This window comes from Pyrus communis, chromosome 2 (genome assembly GCF_963583255.1).
Source record: "Pyrus communis chromosome 2, drPyrComm1.1, whole genome shotgun sequence".
Classification (NCBI taxonomy): domain Eukaryota; kingdom Viridiplantae; phylum Streptophyta; class Magnoliopsida; order Rosales; family Rosaceae; genus Pyrus; species Pyrus communis.
This window is the reverse complement of record NC_084804.1, coordinates 2,129,042-2,148,983: the sequence shown is the minus strand read 5'-3', so window position 1 is coordinate 2,148,983 and position 19,942 is coordinate 2,129,042. Positions and strand designations below refer to the sequence as shown.

At 38.9% G+C, this 19,942-nt stretch overlaps 2 protein-coding genes across 2 annotated transcripts; one reads left to right on the top strand and one right to left on the bottom strand.

Annotated features, from left to right (window-relative positions):
• Positions 1-9,721: 9,721 nt before the first annotated feature.
• On the top strand, positions 9,722-13,098 carry LOC137725133 (G-type lectin S-receptor-like serine/threonine-protein kinase RKS1). The gene is made up of 7 exons (XM_068463722.1): positions 9,722-11,042; positions 11,154-11,291; positions 11,513-11,640; positions 11,763-11,973; positions 12,089-12,326; positions 12,421-12,571; positions 12,654-13,098. Exons 1-7 carry the CDS (start codon positions 9,803-9,805, stop codon positions 12,957-12,959), a joined length of 2,412 nt encoding a protein of 803 aa, XP_068319823.1. The 5' UTR covers positions 9,722-9,802; the 3' UTR covers positions 12,960-13,098.
• A 1,710-nt stretch (positions 13,099-14,808) lies between these two features.
• On the bottom strand, positions 14,809-17,180 carry LOC137725135 (protein PLANT CADMIUM RESISTANCE 12-like). Its single transcript, XM_068463724.1, has 5 exons — positions 16,704-17,180; positions 16,332-16,395; positions 15,986-16,150; positions 15,514-15,579; positions 14,809-15,386 (listed from the first exon to the last, which is right to left on the bottom strand). Exons 1-5 carry the CDS (start codon positions 16,994-16,996, stop codon positions 15,228-15,230), a joined length of 747 nt encoding a protein of 248 aa, XP_068319825.1. The 5' UTR covers positions 16,997-17,180; the 3' UTR covers positions 14,809-15,227.
• Positions 17,181-19,942: the final 2,762 nt, after the last annotated feature.

The window sequence follows — 19,942 nt, the reverse complement described above, 5'->3', positions numbered from 1 at the left end:
CCTAGTGTGAGATTTTATCCCAAAAAAAACTTCAGTACTAATTGGGATTCTTCAGGCCCAACAACTCCCTGAAAAAAAAAGTTGTTTGAGTGGCGTGGCAAACAGAGAAAACCCCATCATTGAGAGATTTTTCAGTGTGACCGGTACACGAAATAGTACATCACGTGTCATTATACAAATAGTAGGATATATATGCTAAAAGATTAATAACTTAAAAAATAAAATTTCTCACCATTCCTATTAAAACACATGGTGTACCACTTATATTCACGTTACAACTAAAAATTTCTCCCCATCAACGATAGTTCTGGAGTTGTAGAAATTTTGCTTCTGGGAACATTTCCATTTGGTCCACGAATGTGTCTGTCCATGTCCAAACCAGAAGCACTTCTGTAGCTCAGCTTATAGATTCTGGAAATTTTGTAGTACGACTTTAGTGGCCATTGATAGAGGACTAAGTTCTAATTTATTTGGATTGAATTCAAAATTTCAACGGTGTAAAAATAGGCTATATTCAACACGGCACGTAATGAATTCGAATTTTTGACCTGGTGAAATTTAAAAAAGGTAGAATTTAGTAAAGGACAAAATGGGTTGTGTACCACATGCTGGTATTATTATGATTTCTCCAAGTCATTAATTAATTAATCATACATGGTTTTGAAGTAAACTGCCAAATTTCCTTCTGAATTTTCACTTAGTTTTTGATTTCTCTCATACCTTTAATTTTTCATAAATTCCATCTAAATTATCTTAGCATTCAATGATTATTCCTAAATAATCTCATTTTTCAATTATTCAACCATTTCATTTTACCAAGTTCAATGTTAGTTAGATTAGTCAACATTTATATGTTTCGATGCAACAACAAGATGTTATTTGTAACAAGTAGTTTTGTTGGTTGGTTAATTGGTCACATTTTATTCATGAAATGGGTTGTGGTATCCCGTCCCTAAAATTATGATTTTATTTTATTCTTGACGTATTTCGAAGATTTGATTGGGACTAGTTCTTTATCTCTCTAAATTTGAGAAAAACGAAGTGAGGGTTACTTTAGTCATTTCCAATTTTCTCGACCTTTTCGGTCAACTCTTGAATTGGTTAGGTAGAGTTGGATTCCATGAGCGCGTAGGCGTAAACAGATCTTATTTCTGAGTCCGAACGGAAAAGTTAGAATCGTTTAAAGTTGGTGGCATTTTGGTAATATTACCAAAATGCTATAAATGGGAGGAAACCTCCAGAAAAAGGGGGGGGGGGTGTTTTCAGAAAATGGGAGATGGAAACTGCACTAACCCGTTTTAGGGGGAAATTTGACCCATAAACCCACCAAACTTGACCCGCTTGTATCTTTTTCATCCGAGCTCCGTTTTGGATGATTTTGGTGTCCATGGAAAGCTCTTGACGAGCCCTACATCTCTGTGATGTTAGATTTTCCCATTTATTTTCCCTCTTTGCAGTTCGAGGTCGCAAAGTCCACGACTTTTCCGGCGGTTTTATCATTTTTCCGGCGATTCCGGCAACGATTTTCTTCGAGTGAGGTATGAAACTTCATCTACTCTTTATAATCTTCAAGTGGGTATGCTTAGTTTGTGCTTTCGTATTCATTTTAGAGTTGGGTGTTTAGAACCCTAGAAATCCGGTTTTCTCCGGTGAAATTGGACGGTTTCCGGTTAGAATTTAGCGTCGGCCTAGTTGTGAAAAGTGTTTCCCTTGTTGAGCTCTAGCTACCAAGTAAATTTGAGCTCATCTAGTTAATGTTGAAATTCGGGGTTTGTAAACCCTCCATCTTGACTTCCACCGCGTGTGGCGGTGCGTGGGATCATTCACAAGTGTTATCTAGGTTTCAAATACCTTCTAGTGACCATGTGAACCTATGTCTAGCTTGGTTTCCAAAGATTCAATTGCTTGGTGTGGTGATCAATTTGGACCGCCACTTGTTTGTGTGATTGTCAACAATTCGACCATTGGATCAAAATGAAACTTTAGTATGTTATCCTCGAAGCATAATGTGGACTCTGGGAAGTTATGGATCGTAAATCTGATTTGCGGATTGTTGTGGACCCTATCGTTGACCGAGAATTGATTTATGGTCAACATGTCTCGGAATGTTCTAAATAATAAAATTAGTACTATGGGAGACTTAAGTGAAATCTAATGGGCCTACATTGGTTAGAGAGTGACTTGAACATATGTGATATGGTTATTACCTTGATTTCTTATATTGGTATCATCGGTGAATTTGACTTGGTCTTATAATGTGATTCTATTGAAATATGATTATATATATATTTGTATATATTTAGCCATAGACCTATGTTTATCAAACATGATTTGGCTTGTGTACTGATGATGATCGTGGTATGTGAATTGACGTGCATATTCGAAAGGTGTTTGATGTACATAGATGGTATGTTATGATGAAATGTGAGTGACTTTAATATATGTGAATATGAAATGGTTTTATAATCATTTTTCCTATAAATTGTTAATTTTCATATTTAGCCAATGATGTTGTTATATGAAGTGAGATTTGACGTGCATATTGGAAATATGGTTTATTTTGTTTGATTGGCTTGATTTGATGATGGTGAGGGCTAGTGGTGGACCGTTAACCCATTGTCATGGGGTTTGTTGCTTTGAAACATGTGTCAATGCTCGTTTCATTATTTCTTTTCTTGTTTCGTGGAGCCTTTATAACTTGAGCAACTTGATTCATTTGTTGTTTCATTAATTGGTGGTTATGCAATGTACTCCGCGATTCCGTTGAGTGATGGTCCGGAATCGTATCCTGGTTTGGATTCCGTTGAGTGATGGTCCGGAATCCTTCCTACTCCACTCTGCGATTCCGTTGAGTGATGGTCAGGAATCGTATCTTGGTTTGGGTTCCGTTGAGTGATGGTCCGGAATCCCTCCTACTCCGCGATCCCATTGAGTGATGGTCCGGGATTGTATCCACTTTAGTTCATTGAGTTTAGTTTGAGATGGTTGCAAAGGTGTAGGCTTTGGATGAACAGTGTCGCCCTAATTCTACTTTCATTGTGTGTATGTGAATATGGGTGTGAGATGTTATGGTTGTTTGAAATGAACTTTTGGATGTCTGGGTGACTCCCTCAGAGTTTTCAAAAGTAGGGTATTGATTTCTTATGAAAGATTTATATTCAAGGTTTATAAATTATGATTGATGGCTAGTTTTATTATTGTATCACATGCTTATTTTATTGTCCCTCACTCGAGCCTCTCAGCTTGTCTGGGTGCCTGATTTGCCAGTGCACCAATTCCATAATATTTGGCATTGACTTTACATATGACAGGTCTGGGTAGATTATGAGAAACCGCTTGATATTTTGGTTCCGTTGAGTGGTCCGGAACCCAATGTTGCTGGATTTCGTTGAGTGGTCCGGAATCCTTGCTCTTGTTCATTCCGTAAGGTGATCTTAGAATCCTAAATTCGAGTAGATGGGAATTACCCACAATAGATATTGTGAAAATAAATTAGAATTACCATGTTATTATTCTTAACCCAAATTGGGAATTATGTAGAGTTCTTTAATTAAATTCGTGAAATGATATGTTATCTCACTGATTGATTAACGTAATTAAATATTAATATTGTGCTTCGTAATTCCTTGATATGTTACAAACTATGGATCGGAATATAATGTTGGAAGCATAGTGATTGGTATGATGAAGTGAAATGTGATTTAACTTGGGTATTGGAAATGGTTATGACACATGATTGTAATGCATATTGAATTGCTTGCGAGATGTGAGGTCTAGTAATGGACCGATAAACCATTGTGATATGGATTTGTTGCTCGAGATTGTTTCATTGATTTTTTGGGAATTGAGTAACTTGAATCATGTTTTGTTCCTTCGAGCCGTTGTTATGTTTCTTGGACTTCTGTTCAGTTCTGTTGTGTGGTCCGGAACTGAGTTCGGCTTGGATTCCGTTGAGTGATGGTCCGAAATCATATCTTGATTTGGATCCCGTTGAGTGATGGTCCGGAATCCCCTTTGATGCCTTGATTTCGTTGGGTGGTCCAAAATTTCCCTTTTTCAAAGATGTAGTCTTCGGTCGAACTGTGTCACTCTAGCCCACGTGTTTCGACGTGTTGTATGTGTTATTGATGATGTGATGGTTGACATTATTAATTGACGGGATTGTGGAATGACGTTGGATATGAGTGTGGTTATCATGAGGATTTTAGTTGATTAATATTTCTAGAGAATCATTTGTACTTTGTTAATTCTTAACTATGTTACACACTATGAAATGAGATTTTATGTGGAAAACGTGATGAATTACGTGATGGATGAAGTGGAAAGGTTAATCGTCATGTGGGATTGTTATGTTGGATATCATGGTTATTGTTATGATTAGACTTGTTGATAAATGTGGCTAGAGAATGGTATTGTGCTTCGTTGGTTCTTTGAAGTGATATATGTTGTGAATTTGCGGTATCATGTTGCGACATAATGATTTATATATAGTTGGAGGGGAAATCATGTTTTTCAAATGGGTTTGTTATGTAACCCTGAGTCTAGTATTTTCATGCTTGTCAAGTTCTATTGATTGATTGAGAAATGTTATACCTTTCGACTTAATCGGACTGTGTTATATGTCAATTATTGTGCGTGACGAACTACGAATGACTTGATCCCTGTTTAGGGTACGTAGGCAGTCTAACGGAGAGGTTAGATGCAGCCATAAAACATACGAAAAATAACTATGCGATTTGATTTTTGGGTTGTGCTTGCCCATATCACGGAGGTGGGATATGATAGATACGGATTTTTAGTGACGTCACGTGTCAATTCTGGACGTATGTCGGGATTGGGGCGTGACATGGGTTGTGTAAATTCTGCAATTGTGGCTTCAATGGGCTTTCTTATAATTTGGATATGCTATTTTGGGGTTAATCTATTAGGAATAGGGTTGCATAGTTATGGTTCATTTACATTAACATCTAATTGAATAATTAACTCTTATCACGTGCATACCACGTGACTCTCCTTTAAGAGCAGAAGCGTCACTCTGTTGATCAAAAGCATTCATCCATTCACCGTTCAATTTGCTCTTCTTAATATCACTTGTATTAAACAAACATTTCCAAACCTAAACAACATTACAATAAGCAAATCTAGAGAGTGGGGATCATCTAAAAAACCCCAGCAGCACATCATATGTACAATTACAATTTTACACCTGGGCAATGAAATCTTGATCACATAATTTACACCTTCCACAGCTGAAAACAAAGCAATTACAAGGTTGAGCAGGAATCTAAAGCAGTTCTACTTCCCGATGGCAACCACAGCAATCATGAATGTAACATGTTTTCCTTCCCGATGGCAAGGCATAACAATCCTTCCAGCGGAAGATATCACATGGAAAGACCGACTTCCAATCATAGCTATAGCCACTTTCTGGAATGGCAAATGCTCGGCTTATTTAACTCGTGGATACTCACATGAATCTTTACTTTTCTATAAGTTGCAGGGGTCAGGGGATTTGATCGAGACAATAGGTGGCGGTTGTAGCTCAAAGAACGATTTTGCACCTTCTCCAAGGCTACCTATGCATATCGTATCACCCCGACCATGCCAGGTGCCATCTTGGACATTATTCATCTCCAATGTTCTGGATTCCTGCTCATATTGTAAAAATACCATCCATAAGTTTCAAAAAATCAGATAAACAATCAAAATTAGCTCCTGTCTTCATTTACTTTTGACAATCATATCATAAGCATAGGTTCTCGAAGGATTATCCCTGACTAATGCACAGCACGGGCAGATGAGATGGTAGATGCAATCATCCAAGGAACTATCACTACCCTGAAAATAACAGGCATTGCCCGCAAAAATGTTAGGGTAATTTGTGTATAACCACGAAAACGATTAGAAGGCATGGATTAGAATAACCATAGATTCATGAAACAATTCATTACAATTGCAATGATCGATCATATAGCCGTAACAGCACCCTCTCCACGAGGAGGGAAAAGCAAACCATCTACCCTAGCACACCCACAATTTCCGAATTTTTCTACCTAGTGTTGCTTTTCTTCCTTGAGTAACCAATTTAAGTTATTAGACTTGAACTGACACGTCCCGACCCCGATATTCCCCGAATACCAGGATAGGCACGTGCTGGCCGACACCCGAGGGTGACGAAAGCCATTTATTGAGTACAAATGCTGAAAACAAGGAGTAAATAAGGCTTATAAATATAAAAGAATAATTAATATTCAAATAAGGATCGTGTTCAGAGCACACCTCTAATCTAGAACACTAAAAGAAAATAATATAAAATTGAATGAAACAAAGGAGTGGGTCCTACACCGAGATGACTCGAAGATGCCGATGCGGAAGTGCTTGGACGTCGGGATTGTATGCCTCGATTCTAAGTCCTGAAGGGGGCGCAAAACAAACATGAGTGGACCAAGTTGATATATATATATATATATATATATATATATAATAAAACAGTTATCAACGTACTAACCTCCAGGTTTTATGAAAACACAAATATAATAATAAACATAGGTTTTCCGAAACCTAGCATGTCGTACAATGTCTCAAATCATAATTTGCATAAATAATAAACACTAGTGAATGTCCGATAACTCTTCAGGCCCCATGCCGGCTTCCCGTCTCTGAGCAGATAGTCAGAGGAAAATACACTTCAGGCCCCATGCCGGCTCCCCGTCTCTGAGCAGACAGTCAGAGGAAAACACACTTCAGGCCCTATACCAACACCAAACCGTTGCCCGGGATGGACCGGATCTATCCCTACGTCCCGTAGCGGAAATGACCACTAGGTAAGTACAAAACCAGTGAACATACATATATTGAAAATCAACTTCATAGTATAAAGTCATGCATCATCTATACTATAAAGAGGTGTTCTAAACATGTTCTAAATATCATATCGTCATCCATCAGATATTTTATAAGAACATGGGTTATAGGAAAAATAGTAATAATTCAAACTAGCCTCAGTAAGCATGTTTAAGGGTGGGCACGGTGCGGTTCGGTGCGGTTCCACCCCTAAATTGGAACCGGAACCGAAATATATTAACGGTTCGATTCGGTGCGGTTTCACTTAAATTTATGACTAGAACCTTACGGTTCGGTCTACACCGGTTCCGATTCGGTTCTTGCCGGTTTACGGTTCCTAATAATAAATTATTTGAACACCAAATCATTATGCATTCAAATACATCTTCTAAAACTGATTACATAAAGTTGCATACAACACATCTTTTTTAATGCAAATGTCTTTGGTAGTGGCACCAAGTCAACAAAAAGAGACAACTAAAATACATATGCACTGGTCAATCAGTCAACAAACAAAAAAATGATGAAACAAATTGCAAGTTTTCAGACTTAAGAGAGCAAGCAAGAAGCAGCAGCTCCTGTACACAATTTTTCAACCTATTTTTCAACCTATTATACCATGACATGTGTGTGTATATATAATTTATTTATTATTAATAAAACGGTTCGGTTCGGTTCGGCCGGTTCTTGGTCATTCGAAACCGGAACCGGAACCGGTTTTGACGGTTCGGTTCGGTTTTTCACTCAAAGTTGACTTTTCCGGTCAACACGGTTTTTTTCGATTTTTTTTCTTACGGTTCGATGCGGTTTTGCGGTTTGGCGGTTTTTATGCCCACCCCTAAGCATGTTATCTCGTAAAACGTTCATAAAACATAATCATCAAATCATGCTTTTCATGTATGCATTTATACTATCAAAACATGCATTTTTAGAAGGGGTCCACTCACACTACTTCGCCATTGAAAAGCCACGCCATCTAGCGAAGAAAGAAACGCCACACATAATCGCCCCTAAGCACATAAATGGTACATTTAGTCAAACTCTACTCAAACGACTGAATTTGGGAAAACGGACATCGGAAACGGGTTCAGGACGTCGAAATTAGCCTAGGAGGGGTCCCGCACGAAAACCCAAAAAGTCAACGGTCAAAGTCAAAGTTAACGCTGACCGTTGACCAGATCAGCGCTGACCGTTGACCAGATCAACGATCAGACCGGGTCCAGGTCAGCAGGTCAAACGGGTCTGGGCTTGGATTCGGATTGAGTTAAAGGGTTTGGACTTGGGTTGGATCCGGGTTTGGGTCTAATGGGTTTAGGGTTAACGGGCCGAAGGCCCTAAAGGGAACGGCCCAAAGGCCTTTAAATTAACAAAACAAAAATAAATAATAAAAGGGTTGGGTTGGGATGCCCAGGGTTTTGGGCTTGGCAGGAAAGGCCCAAAGGCCTTGGGTTTGGTGGTTCACCGGATTCCAAGGAAGGAGAAGGTCGGATTTCGGCCGGAGAATTCCCAAGCTCCGATGGAGCTCAAAACTCAACCAAAACATGTCATTCAATATACCAAATTGAAGCCCCGAAGGTAAGGAATCGAAATATACCCTTGGTTCCTGTCATTGTGGCCGGAGTTGGCCGGAAAACAGCCTGGAAGCCACGGGTGTCCGCCGGAAACTGGGTAAGATTCAAATAAGTATAACTTCTTCAATATTCAATGAAATTGGGTAAAACAAAAAAAAAAAGTTGTAGTACTCAGCGAGACGAAGAGATTGATACCTTGCACGCCAGCCAAATCGCCGTGGTTTGGCCGGAAATTGCCTCGAAAAGGGCGTTGTTCGCCGGAAAACTGGGAAATGTCTTCGAGGTGGTTTCTTCGTGGTTTGACGTCCAAAACACAACCACGGGGTTAGAAAAGAACTATAGGGATGAAAAGAGAAGCATTTGGAGTGTTTTGAGGCTTACCCAAAATGGAAGGACGAGGAACTCGCCGGAGTTTCTCTGTGTTCCACATAGCCGAAGAGGAAGAGAGAGCTAACGTGGTGATGATGGTGATGTTGCTGTTGTTGTGGTGTTTGATGATAAGGGAGATGAGGGTTTGTTGGTGTGTGTGTGTGTGGGTGTGTTCTGCTCGGAGGGAGGGAGAGAGGTCGGGGGAAAGGAGAGAAGAGAGAACCGAGAGAGAAGAAAGAGATGAGAGGCTCGGGGGGACATAATCAGGGGGTGGGCCCCTTGGGTACACCATTTAAGACTCAAAAACAATTTTAAAAAGGAAAGTATCCTCCAAATTTAGTGAAAATACAAAAATACCCTTTTTCTTTCGTAAATTCCGGGACGGATTGTTACATGAACACTGTTAATTGGAATTACTAAGAGATAGTAACGAGGCAAATACTAATATAACAAAGAGAAACACCAATTCAGGTAACAGCATATATTAACGGTTCGTTCTATCGTTATCATCGAGTCTTCTTGGTGTAGGACATCTAATTTATTTTAAAATATTCATTTCGTACTTTTCTTGATTAGTTGTATGCTTTAAACTCGTTCTTGCAATTACACACTTCATTATATTCAAATTTACATATTTTATTTACGTTCGTTCTATGTTATAACTTGTATGCATGTTTAAAATGGCTTCATCACCCTTAGATGTCGGTCAACACATATCTATCATAATATATGGGGACATCGGGGTAATCATCCAAAACAATTCAACAAGACTTGAGTGGATCCCAGAATGCTGACTAGAAATGTGGTTTTCGTGTTCCAAATACCGATTGACGAAAAGTCGCACATGTTGGGTAAAATTCAAAGAAGCAGGAGAGCTGTCAACACTATCATTAATGTACACAGAAAACAAGTGCGGTCAAGTCCGATGGCTTGGGCCTCTGATCGTCTAATTCTCTATTGCCCTCGCTGGCTGTTGCTGTGATTGTGCCAAGGGTTTGATACATGCATCTGCCAAGAGAATGTTACTGAAAGCTTTGCTTATTGTGTCCCTCCTCTTCCCATTTTGCACATCCATTGACACCATAGAAATGGACCAACATGTAAAGGATGGTGATCTTCTGGTGTCCAAAGAAAACATCTTCGCATTAGGGTTCTTCAGCCCCAGAAACTCCAGCTCCAGGTACGTCGGAATTTGGTATGTTCAAAAAGATCAAAAAGATCAAAAGGCAGTGGTTTGGGTAGCAAACAGAAACGACCCCATCAATGATACCTCCGGTGTCCTTACTATAGACAGGTATGGGAGACTGCTTCTTTATTCTAACAATATGCAGAACATTCCTGTGTGGTCTACAAATGTAACGGTTCAAACTGCGAGCACTAGTTGCAGGGCTCAAATTTTAGATTCTGGAAATTTAGTTCTTTTTCGGGATAATAAAAGCAAAAAATTTATGTGGCAGAGTTTTGATTATCCCACAGATACTCTCCTTCCGGGTATGAAACTAGGCGTGAATTGGAAATTGGGGATAGAATGGGTCTTAACATCTTGGAAGTCACAAGATGACCCTGGAACTGGGGAATACACCAATAGGCTCTATTCCAATCAGACTGCCACCCCCGAATTTTTTATTTTTTATAAAGGTTTGACTCCGCATTGGCGATCTGCTCCAGTGGACCCGGGTACTTTTGTCAGTAATCAGGACGAAATCTATTTCTTTCTTAAAAACGATAGCACTTCAACAAGGGTGGTGTTGAAGGATTCTGGGTTAGTGCAACACCTCAGGTGGAACAATGCGGATAGAGAATGGAAGGAACTATGGTCAGGGCCAAAATATCGGTGTGACCTGTATGGAGAGTGCGGTGCCAACAGCAAATGTAGCCCTGACAATATCATTTTGTTTGAATGTGATTGTCTACCAGGGTATGAACCCAAGTCTGTCAATGATTGGAATATGAGAGATGGTTCGGACGGGTGTGTGAGTAAACGAGTTGCGGTATCAAAGTGTAGGAACGGAGAAGGGTTCATGAAAGTGGCACGAGTTAAAGATCCTGACACAACGAAGGCAGCACGGCTGGAAAAAGGTATTAGTGTCAAAGAGTGTGAGCAGGTGTGCTTAAGCAATTGTTCTTGCACTGCATATATGGTCATAGAATCTGAAGGGCGCAGTGATTGCTTGACATGGTATGGTGAGTTGCTGGACATTTTAGTGTACACACAGGCAGGGCGAGATCTACATGTACGCGTGGACAAAATCGAATTAGGTACCACTTCTTGCCATGGAAAAGTTGCATTATAAATTTTTGGAATTTGTGGAACTTACTGTACTACTGGTTTTGTTATTGTTTAATCCTTTATCCCACTCTTATGTGTAGCTGAAAATTCCAGAAACTCGAAAGGTTTTTTTAAAAGGAGAGGTATGCTGGCTATTCTGATGTTGTCTGTTCTTCTAGCATTGGTACTGATCGTTGCGTTGGCCTGTTGGAGGATTAAGAAAAAGAGGAATTCAAAAGGTAAGAAGTAGTCAGCGATTTTGAATTCTCGAACAATTTCATCAAATAAAAGCACTCCACTTGTAATGCTTGTGCAGTTTGCAAATCACATCAAAGCACTGCAATTAGATAGAATTCATATGCGCGAGCTTGATGTAGAACTTATATTTCTATATCGTTTGTCAATGAAGATAGAACAGTGAGAAGAAAATGCAGACAATGATTTCTTTTATTGTTAGCAGTTGAGCTTGAAGAAACTAGGAGACATCCCGAATTGCAATTTTTCCATCTGAGAACGATAATTGCAGCTACGAACAACTTCTCTCCCGTCCAAAAACTTGGCCAAGGTGGTTTTGGCACTGTTTATAAGGTTAGTCCCACTTTCGAAGAGTTTCAAATTTCATGATTAAAGAATAATCACAACATAATGGCTTGATAAAATAAGTGATGATTATGTGGAAGCTTAATGATAAAACTGAATAAAAACTTCAGGGTGTATTACGAAATAATCAGAATATTGCTGTAAAAAGATTATCCAGAACTTCAGGACAAGGAGTTGAAGAATTCAAAAATGAAGTTGCGCTGATAGCGAGACTTCAACACAGGAATCTCGTGAAACTTTTAGGCTGTTGCATAAAGGGAGAAGAAAGGATGTTAGTCCTGGAATACTTGCCGAACAAAAGCTTGGACTACTTTCTTTTCGGTATGTCTATAGAGGAAAGATTCATTTGTTCACGCCATTTCTCAAACAATGAAGCATATCTTAATCGAATATGTTGCATTTATCTGCACAATTAAAGCCAAATATCTTGATGCAGATCACACAAAAAAGTCCTTGCTGGATTGGCAAAAGCGATTCGAAATCATCAATGGGGTTGCTCGTGGGGTTTTGTATCTTCACCAGGACTCAAGACTCAGGATTATTCACAGGGATCTAAAAACCAGCAATGTCCTTCTAGACGCCGAGATGAACCCTAAAATCTCAGATTTCGGCATGGCAAGAATCTTCCATGGGGACCAACTCCAGGATAGGACCAACAGAGTTGTCGGAACATAGTAAGAATTGCTATGAACTCACCTTCCATTAGCTCTTTCATCTCTTACTATTCTTTGGCTGTAACGTGTTATTTTCTTCATATACATAATACAGTGGCTATATGCCACCGGAGTATGTAGTGTTTGGGAGATTTTCAACCAAATCGGATGTTTTTAGTTTTGGGGTCATATTATTGGAGATTGTAAGCGGCAAGAAAAACAACAGTTTCCATCAAGAGGATCACTTCGTAAACTTAATAGGACATGTGAGTAACACAAATTGTGCAAACAAACAACCCTTTTTCTTTACTTATCCCTTACGTGTTTAAAATGAACTGTCAACTACAGGTTTGGCAGTTGTGGAGTGAAGACAGAGCCTTAGAAATTGTGGATTCGTCACTGGAGTCATACACGCCCGACGAAACCATGAGATGCATTCAAGTCGGGCTCTTATGTGTCGAAGAAGAGTCGAAGAACAGACCATCCATGTCAGCTGTTGTTTTTATGTTGAGCGGCGAAGCATCTGCTCCATCTCCTCAGCAGCCTGCATTTTCCTTGAGAAAAAATTCATCCGGCGAAGCTGCTGTTCCGTCCGTTTCCAAAGGATCGTGTTCTATCAACGACGTGACAATAACTAAATTCGAAGGTCGATAACTAAATTCTGATGTCCTTTGTGATAAAACATGGTCCTTCGGGAACTGGATCGTATACGTTGAAATGAGACTTCAGCTATATAGGCTATTTTATACATTTTCAAATGTTATTCATAATATGTTTTTCATCACATTTTCATACTACCTTAGGTGGTATTTGATGCGGACAATCATATTATTTGAATTAATTAGATTTTTAAATTTAGTTCATTATTTAATAAACTAATAATTAAAAAAAAACTAGTTAATTAAATGATGATTGTAGTATACGAGGAGTCTTTTTCCTTCATTTCCTTGGGTTTTGCAAATTTTTCAAATGATGTGGCTGTTTACATCAGATGTCACCTAAGATGGTATAGAAATATGGTATAAAAATATGATATGAATAACATTATTCATCTAATACTACAACTCTTTCCAACAGTGGTCTCCTAATCAAAACGTTTTTAATATTAATTAAAAACTTAATCCTAAACTAAAATCAGTTAATATACTAATTAAAATCACACCTATCTGAGAACTTGTGTTCCCGATGTGGGACAATTGAGGCAAAAACTCCAACAGATTATTCCCTGATGAAACTGATTTGACTGTCAACATCCAAAGTTTCCTTGGTTTGAGTCGTGCTTGCCAGGTGCCGGGTAAACTCTTCAAACAAGCCGCACAAATTCCAACAGAAAAACATAAACATCAGCCGGATCAAATTCTCACTTCAAACAACACCGATATTGTTTTTAATTTAGTTACCATAGTCCGACATGTATGAGATTTTATTACAAAATGTCACAGTATTAGTTGGAATTCACTCAGCACGTGACAATACGGATCTGCTTGCGTACTCTAATACCATGTCAAATTATTATAAAGATAAGCCAAAATCTCAACTCCAACAATACCGATATTGTCCCATCTTATTAATTACTATTTTTTTTTTTTTTGGGAAACTAGGAACTTCATTCCAAGGCAGAGAAGCCAACAGATACAAGAATGCCTATCAAAAGGCAAACACCAAGAAAGGCACAAAGAAAACCAAAGCGGTGACAACCCCATCAACGACAGTTCCGGAGTTGTAGAAATTCTGCTGCTGGAAACATTTCGATTTGGTCCACGATGTGTCTGTCCATGTCCAAACCAGAAGCACTTTTGTAGCTTAGCTTTTAGATTCTGGAAATTTTGTAGTAGGACTTTAGTGGCCATTGATAGAGGACTAATTTCTAATTTATTTGGATTGAATTTAGAATTTCAACGGATAGGTCGTATTTCACATGGCATTTTCTGAATTAGATTTTTAGGTATTATTATGATTTCTCCAAGTCATTAATTAATTAATCATACATGAATTTGGAGTAAACTGTCGATTTCCTCATGAACTTTTACTTAGTTTTCGATTTCCCTCCTACCTTTAGATTTTTGGCCTAATGAATCGTACAATGATGAATCGTACAATGATGGCTAAGGAGATGTTGAAATACCTCTGTGAGTCTTCCCAATCACGAAAGTATGGATTACAGTCGCGAAACCACCAGTAATCTTTTCTTTTTTTTTTTAAATAAAATGTTAAAAAAAAAAAAGGGAGAATTTAGTAAAGGACAAAATAGGTTGTGTACCACATGCTGGTATTATTATGATTTCTCCAAGTCATTAATTAATTAATCATACATGAATTTGGAGTAAACTGTCGATTTCCTCATGAACTTTTACTTAGTTTTCGATTTCCCTCCTACCTTTAGTTTTCCATAGATTTTATCTAAATTAACGTTAACTCTTATCATGTGCACATCCCGTGACTCTCCTTTAAGAGCAGAAGCATCACTCCGTTGATAAAGAGCATTCATCCATTCACCGTTCAATTTGCTCTTCTCAATATCGCTTGTATTAAACATTTCAAAACCTAAACAGCATTACAAGAAGCAAATCTAGAGAATGGGGATCAATCTAAGAAACCCCAGCAGCACATCATATGTACAATTACAATTTTACACCTGGGCATTGAAATCTTCTTCATCACATAATTTACACCTTCCACAGCTGAAAACACAGCAATTACAAGGTGGAGCAGGAATCTAAAGCAGTTCTACTTCCCGATGGCGACCGCAGCAATCCCGAACATAAAATGTTTTCCTTCCCGATGGCAAGGCATAACAATCCTTCTAGCGGAAGATATCAAATGGAAAGTCCGACTTCCAATCATAGCTATGGCCACTTTCTGGAATGGCAAATGCCCGGCTTATTTAACTCGTGGATATTCACATGAATCTTTACTTTTCTATCAGCTGCAGGGGTCAGGGGATTTGATCGAGACAATAGGCGGCGGTTGTAGCTCAAAGAACGATTTTGCGCCTTCTCCAAGGCTACCTATGCATATCGTATCACCCCGACCATGCCAGGTGCCATCTTGGACATTGTTCATCTCCATTGTTCTGGATTCCTGCTCATATTGTAAGAATAGCATCCATAAGTTTCAAAAAATTAGATAATTAATCAGAATTAAAAGATCTGTCTACTTTTACTTTTGACAATCATATTATAGGCATAGGTTCTCGAAGGATAATCACCTGACATAATGCACAGCACGGGCAGATAAGATGGTAGATGCAATCATCCAAGGAATTATCACTACCCTGAAAATAACAGGCATTGCCCGCAACGATGTTGGGGTAATTTGTGTATAACCACAAAAACGATTAGAAGGCATGGATTAGAATAACCATAGATTCACGAAACAATTCATTACAATTGCAATGATTGATCATATAGCAGTAACAGCACCCTCTCCACGAGGAGGGAAAAGCAAACCATCTACCCTAGCACACCCACAGTTTCAGTATTTTTCTATACCTAATGTCGCTTTTCTCCATTGAATAACCATTTAAGTTATAAGACTTGAACATAGTTAACTGGAATTAGTAAGAGATAGTTACCAGGAAAATACTAATATAACAAAGAGAAACACCAAGTCAGGTAACAGCATATATTAACGGTTGGTAAGAAACCGAACACCACGATAGACAAAGAGAGAAGGCTTACCCTGATGTTAAATTTCTTCTTTATCTGTGTTCGGAAGTACCCCAAATACGTTCCTAGTGAAATGGTGAAAGCAACTGCCAAATATAGAAAGCAGTGCTTCTTGGTGACAATGAAGGCAATGCCGTTGAGAAGGACAAGAACAACAAGGATCAAATGAAGAGCTCCCTGCAAAATCACATACCGAAATTCAGCATCTACCTAAACCAGCCCTTTTTACCGAAAACCAAATCTTCGAATCCAAACGAGCTGAAAGCACACAGGCTGTTCAACAGTTACACCTAAAACATCCTCATATTCTCACTTCCACAGCTACCAAAACAATCACAAAAAAGATAGAATCACAAACCTGTAACGAACAAGGACCCAAACCAGCTCGTCTCATGTTCTTCCCAAATCTATAGCACGGGCAACTGCAGCATCAAAATACACGGCAAAAATTAGTCAAAGATTAGTCAAACTAAACAAGCAATTCAAATTTTCAACAAAAAAAGTAAAGGACACATTGACCCAATCAATTTCTTTGACTACTTCTGTATAATTCAATGACAGGCAGAAAATATGTATCTTCAGCAACCAAATACGAAACGAAGATGATTCGAAAAGTATATAGAAACCAAAGCAAAAGAAATCATCTTTACAACAAAGATTAAAACTTTCTCTCGGGAAAAGGAATTTTCCGGGAATCCAAACAGGAAAAGAGGGGGAGAGGGACACGGACCAGAGGGATTCGAGAGCAACACGACGGTCATCGAAGCAATCGAGGACTTCACCTTCCCACATCCTGAAGACGCCACCCAAGTCCCCTGCGTCTCCGCCTTCCTCTCCTCTGGGGAAGCTCTGGAGCTTGGCCGCCAGCTTGCCCTGGGTCTGCAACGCCACCGTCGAGCAGAGCAGGTCGAAATCCACGACCGCCATTCCACTTCCCTCCAAAAGCCTCTCATTTTCTTCCCCTTCCGCCGTTTCCTCCGCCTTCTTCAGCAGCACCGTCTCTTGCTTCTCCAAATCCCCCATTTTCCGAACCCCAAAACCAGAAGCTCAAGCTCTAGGGTCTCCTTCTTCCTCGCTGCTCCTCCGTTTTCTCTCTCTCTCCTCCTCCTCCTCCTTGTGCGTCTTCGCTTTTGGGCATTCAATGAAGGTGATTCTCAGAAGAAGGAATGAACTGAAATTATTTATTTAAATAGCAAAACAAATAATATTCAAGTTTTCTTTTTGGGGATTATTTATTTGTTTATGAGTAATTGGGGAGGTGGGGATGATAGCGACGATTGTCTGTTGGCGAGGCGGGTGGGGATTTTGTTGGCGCGTAAGGTAATAATTAGGCATCAATTTACCAACGGCCCCTCTCACTTATCACATTCTTTCAATTCAGCCCCAAATTTTTAATTCGATTGTGGACCCCTGAATCTTTTAAAACATATCAATTTGTCCAAAATCGTCAAATTTGGTCACATATTCTATTATTTATCAATTGAATAAGGATTAAAATAACCTTTAATTTAATGAAAATTTTGGACATGGCTAAGATTGGAGTCAAATGGCATGCTCTAAAATATTTGAAAAAAGACAAAACAGATTAACAGTCTAACAAGCAAATCAAAATAGGTAAAGGCTTTGAGTAAATTCAAAATAAAACATTTACATCAGAGATCAGAGTGTTAAACAACTATTCTGATTCAAACTCATCTACCTACAAAGGTCACCCTTCTTTGAAACAAAAGACGCCACTTAACATTTGCTAAGCCTATTTTTGTCACAAAATAATTTTTGGTTGCCAAAAACAAATTTTAGCGTTTTCGAGGGCATTTAGAGACAATCTCTAAATTAAGAGGGCATTACTAGAATTTTGTCTAATAATTATTTTCCCTTTTCTTTTAATTTTGATGTGGACCCCGCACCCTTTTGGTTGATGAACGGCCTTTTGCGGTTTTCATGTTAAACAGAGATATTAGGAGGAGATTTAGGAACCACCAGTCGCTTAATTCACCTAATTAACGGCCTTCTTTATTCTTTAATTTGTTTCTGTCTGTTTTCTTTTTTCTGCCAAGTTTACTGGTCTTTGTTTGGTAATCCACCCTCATCCCATTTAATATCGCATTTTTTCGTAAACAAACGATGCCATTACGGCAGATAACGCTTTAGTGCAATAGCAAAAAGTAATGAACGTTTATGTTGTCACATCTCGATCTGGGAACTCACTCGAGAATTTCTCAGTGGATGGCACCCATCATGGAATTGCTCTCGCCCGAACTCCCTTAACTTCAGAGTTCCGATAGAATCCGAAGTCCGTGAGTTCCCAAAATGTCTCTTGCTATAAGAGGTGGGTATGTACATATAAGGCATATAGGATTCTCTCCCCTGGACGATGTGAGATATAACAATAATTGTCACATCCCGACCCGGGCTCGACTCTGCCGTAGCACGATATTGTCTACTTTGGGCCCCGACCACACTTTCACGTTTTTGTTTTTGGGAACTCACATCACCTAGGGGAGAGGATCATCGATACCTTATATGTACATGCTCACCTCATACAGCACGAAGCCTTTTGGGAATTCACTGGTTTCAGATTCTATCGAAACTCCGAAGTTAAGTGAGTTCGGACGAGATCAATCTCATGATGGGTGACCCACTAGGAAGTTCTCGTGTGAGTTCCCAGAAACAAAACTGTAAGGGCGTAGTTGGGGCCCAAAGCGAACAATATCGTGCTACGGTAAAGTCGAGCCCAGGTCGGGATATGACAGAATGGTATCAGAGCCACTCTGTTGTTCGGTGCACGTGTGCCGACGAGGACGTTGGACCCTTAAGGGGGGTGGATTGTAACATCTCACGTCGACCAATGAAGAGGGGTGATGTGCCTTATATGTATATGCCCACCTCCATATAGCATGAGGCATTTTGGGAGCTCACTAGTTTCGGGTTCTATCAGAACTCCGAAGTTAAGTGAGTTCAGGGGAGAGCATTCCCAGGATGGGTGACCCACTAAGAAGTTCTCGTGTGAGTTCCCAGAAACAAAACAGTGAGGGCATGGTCGGGGCCCAAAATGGACAATATTGTGCTACAACGGAGTCGAGATTGAGATGTGACATATGTACTATGGTGCGGTTCTATCCTCACCAATCTCTTTAGACACTTTTCCTCTCCAACCAATTGAAACAAATGATTAGCACCAAAATGTAACACTCGAAAAACTATGAATTAGATTGATTAAGAGATAGTTGATTCGAACAAACAACTCATTTCCCTTTCTTCTTCCTATTGACTTTGTCCCTACATCTCATATTACACGAAAAATCTACCGTACTCCAGACTATTGCCCATGTATACAGCGACAATATTGATATCCAAGATTCCAATTATTTTGAGGTTATTTTACGATAATATTGTTATGATGGTCTAAAATACGTATTAATTGATCGACAGAAAGAGAAAATCATGCAACGCCAAACGACAGTGGCCGAATAAAATTGGGTTGCCGTTTAATTAGGTAGACATTATTTAAAAAACAAAGGGATGAGGCTAAATTATGGTTCAAGATATTAGGTTAAGTCATTAGTGGGGATAATATTCTAAGATTAACGAATCAATCTTACTCTATCAAAAAGAAAATTATAAAATTAATATAGATTGAAACGATGAATAAAAAATAAGTCTAATGAGCGATAATGGTGGGTGAGAAAACAATTAATACGGCTAGGCCTTAGGTGCCCGTAAGTGCTTGTTGACAAAGAGAAATTTTTTTATTGTGATAGGAATAAGAGTGATATATCATATGTTATTATATAAATAGTGAAAAGTTTAATTTTTTTAACACATATATTCCACTATGAGAATTGTTATTAGCACTCCAAATTTCTCATTCTACACTCTAAACTTTTTATATTTAGAAAGAAAAATACACTTGTGAGGAGTGTAGAATAAGATTTTTGGAATGTCACTAACACTTATCTTCCACTATTT

Bases quoted from the DNA above. Each gene is read 5' to 3' on its own strand.
- LOC137725133 (XM_068463722.1), top strand. From the start codon at position 9,803: ATGTTACTGAAAGCTTTGCTTATTGTGTCCCTCCTCTTCCCATTTTGC. The intron at 11,043-11,153 runs GTACCACTTCTT...TCTTATGTGTAG, and splicing joins CGTGGACAAAATCGAATTAG to CTGAAAATTCCAGAAACTCG. The intron at 11,641-11,762 runs GTTAGTCCCACT...TAAAAACTTCAG, and splicing joins GTTTTGGCACTGTTTATAAG to GGTGTATTACGAAATAATCA.
- LOC137725135 (XM_068463724.1), bottom strand. From the start codon at position 16,996: ATGGGGGATTTGGAGAAGCAAGAGACGGTGCTGCTGAAGAAGGCGGAG. The intron at 16,396-16,703 runs GTCCGTGTCCCT...TTGATGCTGCAG, and splicing joins GTTGCTCTCGAATCCCTCTG to TTGCCCGTGCTATAGATTTG. The intron at 16,151-16,331 runs GTTTGTGATTCT...GTGATTTTGCAG, and splicing joins TGGGTCCTTGTTCGTTACAG to GGAGCTCTTCATTTGATCCT.